Source organism: Lipotes vexillifer, unplaced genomic scaffold, assembly GCF_000442215.2.
Source record: "Lipotes vexillifer unplaced genomic scaffold, Lipotes_vexillifer_v1.1 scaffold841, whole genome shotgun sequence".
Lineage (NCBI taxonomy): Eukaryota > Metazoa > Chordata > Mammalia > Artiodactyla > Lipotidae > Lipotes > Lipotes vexillifer.
The window spans coordinates 406,351-414,615 of NW_006798403.1; the positions used below are offsets into that span (position 1 = coordinate 406,351).

The 8,265-nt window shown below is 37.4% G+C and overlaps 1 protein-coding gene across 3 annotated transcripts in view; it reads left to right on the top strand.

Moving 5' to 3' along the window:
- The window catches only part of TSHR (thyroid stimulating hormone receptor), a 180,902-nt gene that overhangs the window by 97,407 nt on the left and 75,230 nt on the right, over window positions 1-8,265 (top strand). For all 3 annotated transcript variants that reach the window (XM_007470463.1, XM_007470465.1, XM_007470464.1), the window contains exons 2-3: window positions 1,696-1,767; window positions 7,132-7,206. In XM_007470463.1, the coding sequence (XP_007470525.1) occupies window positions 1,696-1,767; window positions 7,132-7,206 (147 nt within the window). The remainder of the gene's footprint in view (window positions 1-1,695; window positions 1,768-7,131; window positions 7,207-8,265) is intronic.

Below are 8,265 nucleotides of genomic sequence, written 5' to 3' on the forward strand. Positions count from 1 at the left end.
AAAAAAAAAAAAAAAAAAAAGAACAGAGTGTTCTGATGTACAGTTGGCCCTTGAACAACATGGCTTTGAACTGCATGGGTCCACTCATTTGTGGATTTTCTTCAGTAGTAAATACTACAATACTACTTGATCCAGCAGTGGTTGGTTGAATCATGCAGAACTGTAGATACTGAAGGCCAACTATAAAGTTATACGTGGATTTCCGACTGTGTGGGCATTGGTGCCCCTAACCAACCCCTCCATTGTTAAAGGGTCAACTGTATTTCCAGATGGTTCCTTTTCCCTCCCTTTGACAGAAGCACAAAGGGATTTTTGCCTAGTGTTTACTCTTAGAACCTTGTGGAACTCCTGGAGGTAAATCTCACAAAATTGTGGAGGTCCGCCTGTGACTAGGTTCTCCTAGAATTTCCAACTCTCAGAGTTGTCTGCACTGCAACTCTGGCAATTGGTGAATCACAGCTCAGGTTTTCCTACCCTACCCTGGCACTGGTTCCCCCTTATAGTCTTTGCTCATGAGTCTCTGCTCTGGGAAGTAGGGACTCCTTGTATTTACCTGTCTCTCCAGTCCTGAGGACAGTGGTTTGCCCTATGTCTTCCCCTGTCCCACAGATCCAAGAAGAGTTGTTGATTTTTCAGTCTGTTCAACTTTTTGCTTACTGTTAGGAGGGAGGGGTGACCTCCAGGCTCCAGTCATGCAGAACCAGAAACCAGAAATTCTAAATATATTTCAATCACTGCAAAAATTAGTAGTTCAAAGAGTACATAGATCAAGGCAATAGATTACTGAGAAAAAACCCTGCAGCCTAGAAGGAAAAATACACAATCTCAGTATGATGTCTTTTAAAAAGGTAGCAAATGAACAATGTGTAATTACCAACATTTAAATGGCAAAAACAGACCCACGGAAAAGAGGATAAGCATGGTGAGGCATTGGCTTTTTGCACAGCCAGCTAGAACAGTAAGTACACCTTTCTCCATACAGAATTCTATTCAAGCAGTTGCTATAACAAAGAAAGACAATAAAAAATGGAGGATCAAGGTGGAGAGACATACTGGAATGCATAAAGAGGTCTCATTGAGTAAGGAAACCACTCGCAGCCTTCTGAAAAGTAACAAAAAAGCAAACTGGAAGAAAAGGCACAACCTTTTGGTCACATATGCAACAAACACATCATGATCCTGAGAAGAATTAGCTCCTTGTCAGTCATTTATTTCCAAAGTGCAGCAAGTTGACGATAAGATCAAGGTAATGGTTGAAGAGACCTTTGCTTGGGCAAAAAGATTATAATCATACCACTATTTTTAATCTTTAAGATATATCAAATGCATTTAATCCTCTTAATACATACTCTGGTGGCATTTCAAGATATTTCCATTGACCATGAATTCAGTAGTCCTAATAAACTTATGAATATATTATGTTGCCCTTCCATTAACAAATTAAATATGATGTTATACAAGGCATACTAGTTCACTGATAATTCAAAGGCAAAGTTTGAAGATTTATTGTCTGCATTTGATTCTCACTCTCAATTCTTGTTTTGTTGGGGAAAAAATTGTTTTCTTGCTTATGTATGATAAAATATACATTGTAAGGATTGTCGTGCTTCTAATAATGTGTTCTGTATAATTAAGGTGGGTTACTAGAAAAGTCTAATGACTTAAACTCTAATTGTGTAACTGTTATTTTCATAGGAAGTTTATAGAGACTCATCTGAAAACCATTCCCAGTCATGCATTTTCAAATCTGCCCAATATTTCCAGGATGTAAGTCAATTTTTTTTAATATAAAGAGAAGCTTGCAATTGTGACGTGTTGTTTTCTAAATGTGTCCTATCAAGAAAAATACTTGTTATATATCGCACTTGCATAAGTCAATAACATTTTACATTTCCAATATACCTGAAGTTTATGTACAAGATGTTTATTTGATTTGGCTACATCTTTATTTCCTAATTCCTAAATGATTTTTTAAACCTAAAGTAAATTTAAATTCCTTTGGCCTTAAGAATTTAATAATTCTTGATGTATTTCAATATATTTTGAGATGTGGCAAAACCTTAGCCAGGAATCTCTCCCATAAACAGATCTATATATCTGTCTCTAATCTATCTATCCCAGTTACCAATTCTTGATTTTCTTTTCACCACTAGTACAAATGTTTACATTTTGTCATAAATGTAGCCAGTGATTTCAGACTTCTCACTTTAAAAAATAACTAAAATTAATTTGAAAATTTGAAATCGTAGAAAACTGAATTGCTATACACTCAAGAGTGAGGAGAAAAAGGGGTTCCATGTTGCATTGACAAAGAGTGTATGTGTCTGAAATGAGCCAGGTCTTTATTTCATTTAGTTGATTCTGACAAGCAATGTAGATAATCCAGGCCTACCAATGACAATACCACCAGCCTGTGTGGTCTCTGGCTAAATTTACTCATTTCATGACCATTTATTGAGTGTCCATTGTGTCATGTCAGGGGCGTTTGATGTTTTAGGTTGTTACAGCTGGAGACAAGGGTGCTACTGTCATCTAAGGGGTAGAGGTGAAGGATCTGCTCAACAGCCTACAAGGCATAGGATGCCCCCCCGACCTCCAACAAAGCATTATCTAGTCCAAAATGTCAATAGTGCGGAGACTGAGAAACCATCCCAGCTGAACATCTCTGCAGTTTTTTCTTTTTCTACCAGCCCTTCCTTTTTCAAATTCTTGCCTCCTTTGGTTTCCCTGCTGTTGTTCTCTCCCTCTTTTTAACATCTTACCCTGGCTACTCTTCCTCAGTTTCCTCTCCTGGATCCTATTTCATTTCATTTCATTTCATTCAGTTACTTACATACCAGTTCTTTGTTTATTTTGTCCTAATTCCTTTATACCCTCCACACCTTGAATGAAAACTCCCATTCCTTTGGCTTCACTATTACCTAATACAACGAATTCCTAAATGAGTATCTCTAGCCCTGACTTGTTCCTGCAGTTCAGGCCTGTATTACAAACTTCCTTCCAAATAGTGTCACCCTGATGTCCCACAGACACTTCAAACAACATATCCAAAATAAACTCGTCATCTTCCTCCTAATCTGTTCCCTCTCTACTCCTTCTTTTAACAGCAGCACCATTTAGTGGTCTGAAAGCTAAAAGCCTCAAATTCCCCTTTAGCTCTTCCTTTTCCCTGATCTCCCCTATACAATTGCCTATTTGGTGTCTCTACTTGGCTACATTCATTCATTCATTCATTCAATGAATATTTATTGAGCCATACTTTGTGCCTGGCGCTTTGCTAGATGTGTCACATACAACAGTAGACAATACTTATGGAGCTCCAGTTTCCTTCCTAAGAGAGTGATAGGTGTCATGATGGGGTCAGTTCTAGGGTGACCTGGGAACTCATATGAGAGGTCTGTTACCTGGATATGGGGTGAGGTCAGGGAAGGCTTCCTGGAGGAAATGGTGCCTAATTTGCAATATGTATTATCTGGCCAAAAAACAAAAGATGGAAAGATAGTTCCAAGCAGAAGAGAAAAGGGATGTCAGTGAAGTTAAAAATAAGTTTGTTGAGGCTGGAGCTTAGGCTGGGAGTGGGGACAGTAGAGAAAAATAAAACTGGGAGGGAAGTGAGTACAGGGCCTTGCGAATCATTTGAAGGAGTTTGAAATCTTCCCTAAGGACCAAGCCACAGAACGATTATAAGCAGGGAAGTGACAGATCAGATGTTTTAGAAACATTCCCTGGCTGGGCTGTGGAAAAGTGGTGGAAGTGGAGCAAGGCTGGAGACAGGTAGTTAGTGAGGAGGTCGATGCAGTGCCTGGGGAGAGGGGACGGCAGGTTGAATGGTGAAGGCTGAGTGGGAATAAAGAAAAAGTGGCCAGGTTTGAGAAATAGGGAGAACTGACAAACTTAAAAGTTGGTTGATTTTGAAGGGGGAAAGAGATGGAGAATTTCAGTGACATTTCCGACTAGGACACCTGTGCGGTTGATGAGCACGTCTGCCAAGGTAGAGAAGTTTTCTGTGCATTTGCTATGGAGGGACAGGGGGTAAGTTAGGAATTCAATTTGGGGCCTGTGGCATTTGAGGTGCCTTTGAGGCATCAAGCAGCTATGTCTAATAGATATCAGGATAAAATTCTTTTATTAATTCATTCAAGAAATATTTATTCAGTCCCTGGTATATATCAATCATTTTTCCAAGAGATAGGGATACATCAGGGAACAAATGCACAAAGAACCATGCCCCTGTGGAGTTCACATTTGAACGAAAAGAAATAGGCATGGAACCAAAAACATAATAAATAAATATATTAATACAGAAGGGAATATGGATATGGAAAAAAGGAAAAAAATCAAAGTAGGCTAAGGAGAGCTGGAAATTCTGGGTATGTAGGGGCACTCAGGAGAGATTTGGGTAGAGATTAAGACTTGAGAGTCATAAACAGGTAGAAGTAACTGGGACCAGGGAAAGGCATCAAAGAGAAGGAGAGGCTTAAAAAAAAAACTGAAGAAAGAACAATTTTAAGAACATGAGGTCCCTAAGAAGGCAGGAGGGAATGGGGTGCAAATAGAGGGATTGACCTTTTACAGGAAGATGGGCACCTTTTGTACTGTAAAAAGAAATAGTAGTTAGAGATGGGGCAGGTGCAGGTAAATTAATAGGCTTATTAGAGGGGGATTCAAGGAATTCTCATCTCAAGGTTTCAATATTTTCTACAAATTATTAAAAAGATTATCTACTAATATTTGGGTAGAAAGGGCAGAGTTAGAAATTTAAGAAGGTTTGAAATAAAATGATGGGCAATAAAAGAAGGAAGTTTGACTGGGATATTCAGGACATCCAGGCAGATTTGAAGGTCCTGATGAGGACTCTTCCAGGGAGACTATGTTTAGATGCTCCAGTCTGGGTTAAGTGTGCCCTGAACCCCATCAAAGAATTTATCACTCTACATGTTAATCCCATTTATCTGTCTGTATCTCCCACTACTGTGAGTTCCTTGAAGCTAGGGAAGAGGTCTGAATGGTCAATGCTCATTTACTGACATATAGTGAATGTTTAATAGATATTTGTTGAATGAAAGCATACACACATACCTAAATAATAGCTAGGGAGCTGTCACATCTACGGGGCAAGAGATCACCAGGTAGCTTTGCCTGGAACAGTACAAATTCCCACCTATTGTTCTGGCATAATTATTAATAGCACCCTGTATTAACTCATAAAAATATCCTATTTTGGATGATTAATGATATGGTTACTCTAGTTATTACATGAGACTTGCCTGCTTAGAAGAAATATGAGGAAGATGTGGGATCTGATTTTTCCTGATTATAAAAATGGGATAAGCAAGTAGGGAATCACTGCTCTCATCCCACTGAATAAACGGTTCCTATATGTTGTCTTTGCAGCCAAGCTATAAGAGTCCTCTAAGGAGGTATCATTCAGTTGGAGAAATTGGAACTTCAGTGATTATGACATGTGCTGAATTACTAAAACCTTAAGAAAGCTTTGCACCTCCTAAACTAAGAAATTCAGGAGAAAATTTGGAGCAGTGGATATGATGCAAAGTTAGGAAAACAAGTTTGCAGCCTTCAAAATTAATCTTGTCCTTCAGATGGCTCAGCTTCATCCATTATAAATCCCCACAATCTCTACACAATAAATTAATTCTTTTCAACATCTTCAATGGTTTCCTCTATGTTAAAGATATGATATTTGGATCAAAATAATTTATGTAATGTTATCCACAAGTGGCAGTGACTTGGGAGACCTGATAAATCAAAGGATAATCGTTTAGAGAATAGATAATTCAAAACAGAAAGCACAGGACCTTTAGAATACACACAATACCCATGAGAAAAACACTCAAATGGAACAGTCAGCACTCCTCTTATAAAAATTGTATTAATGAAAATATTTTACTGGCAGATTCAATTCAAACTATAGGCCAGTGGTTCTTAACCCTGCCTGCACATTAGAATCATCTGGGAAGCTTTTTAAATATAAAAATGTTTGCCCCATCCCTTAAATACTCTGAATTAATTATTCTGGACTGAGTCTTGGACATCTTATGTTTTAAAAGCCTCCCAAATAGTTCAGTTGTATGGCCAGGGTTGAGAAGCTCTGCTACGGCCACAGGTGGACACCGTACGGCCACAGGTGGACACCGTCTGTTAATCATTAATTTTCCCAAATGTCATAGAAATGCCTCTCAATAAAAAGCAGTCATTGAATTTGGCTGCATTAGTCATTCTTATTACAAGATAGAATTTAGGAGATGTTTTGAAACATCATCCCTTATGTATTCTTGACAAGTTGTATTTAGAAGTTTCTCTTTTCTCCTTTTTAGTACTTAAAACTTTTATTTGTGTTGCCTTTCAATTACAAAGTTCAAAATAAATATTGAGTTTTCAGCCTCTCAAAATCAAGAAGAGAAGTCTTGAGAGAATATGTAGTCACCACCTTATGGAATGTTCCACTAGAGAAATGTGGCTTTTTCTTCATCTTCTTTGTAACTACATCTCTGACCTCATGCAATTAGCTACTCCATTAAAAATGCCTCTTATTTATTGGTGAATTCTTTTCTAACGTCTTTCATTTTCTGCTATTTTGAGTAACTCACCTGTTCATTCATTCACTCTGTCATTCACTTAATCCATATTCATTGGAAGTCTACTACATGACAAGCAATATGAAAGGTACTCAAAATTCAGTGTCCATCAGAAACAGACAGTTCCCCATTTCAGAGAACTGGCACTCTAATGAGACATCAGTCACATATCATCCAAACACTTGCAAAGTTTCATTGTGATAATTAGTGGAAGGAGAAGTTCATGGTGCCATGAGGATATACTATGCAAAATTTAACCTAATCAGGAAATTTGGGGAAAGCTTCTAAAGGAAGTATCTGTTGAATGAAACCAGAAGGATGAATAGGTCCAATGAATTGGGAAACTTTCAGATAAGACAGGATCTAAAAAAAGTAATAACTAATTTTAACATAATTAGGGAGAAACCATGAGGGTTGTGCATGTTGCATGACCTGGGAAGCCCCTGACAAAGAAGTTACATCAAAATTAATAGTATGTTTGCAGTTCACAACCCTACTAACTTTCTACTTTGTTTTATATTTTTGTGATGTTCAGCTACTTGTCAATAGATGCAACTCTGCAGCGCCTGGAATCACATTCCTTCTACAATTTGAGTAAAATGACTCACATGTAAGTACAATGAAAAGTGAAGCATAAATCCAAGCCACAGCCACTATTAATTGATAATTTCGGGGCTCCAGATGGCAATAGCAACTAGAACATGGGTCAGAATTTCCATTTATGATTCAATTCTTAACTTGTTCTCACTCTCAGTTTATGTTAATTCATCCTAATTCTAACTTGCATGGCTGGAAGTTAAAGACAAAATTAGAAGTCCCCTTTTTGAATTGCATTTCTTTCTATCACTACTGTGTCAACAGATTTTATTGATATGGATATCTGTAAGTCAATAAATATTTACTGACCACCTACTGGATTCCAGGGCCTGTGCAAGTTTCTGCAAAAACTAACTTTTCCCCCTCATTTAGGAAAGAGAAATGTAGCCTTGTGAGATTAGAACAGGAGTGGAGTTAAGAGCTCTGGCTTTGGAGTTGGTCAGAGTTGGGTTAAAAACCCTGGTTTCTTTGCCTGTCATTGTCTAACCTTGATGTTCCCTGGCGGTCTAGTGGTTAGGTCACAGCAATCTCATTATCTAACCTTGGACATGTCATGTAATCCTTCCTAACCTCAGTTTCCTCATTTGTAAAATAATGGTAATAAGAGTTCCAACTTAATATGCTTATTATAAATATTGAATGACATAATGCATGTAAGCATTTAGCACAGTGCCTCCCACATAAAACCAATCAATACACTTCATAAATAATTATTCTGTTTTTATTTCTGTAGTACCTTGCAATCTATAAAAAGTTTTACACAAATAATCACATTACATTCTTTTAAGCAGCCATGTATTATGAAATATTAACTCTCTTTTCTTGAAGAACAAAAATACTTATCATCTATGAATATTTAGTATGTTCTAAACATTATGCTGAACATTTAAGTACTTTATTTATTTAACCTTCAAAAAACAGCCCTGTGAAGTAGAGATTATCATTTGTATGATTTATTTAAGAAAAACATAAATGTAGAGAGACGAAATACATTATCCTAGGTCACAGAGTTACTAACGGATAGGGTCAGAGGTTTTACATCATAAATATGTGACTCAAATCTTCTTTCCCT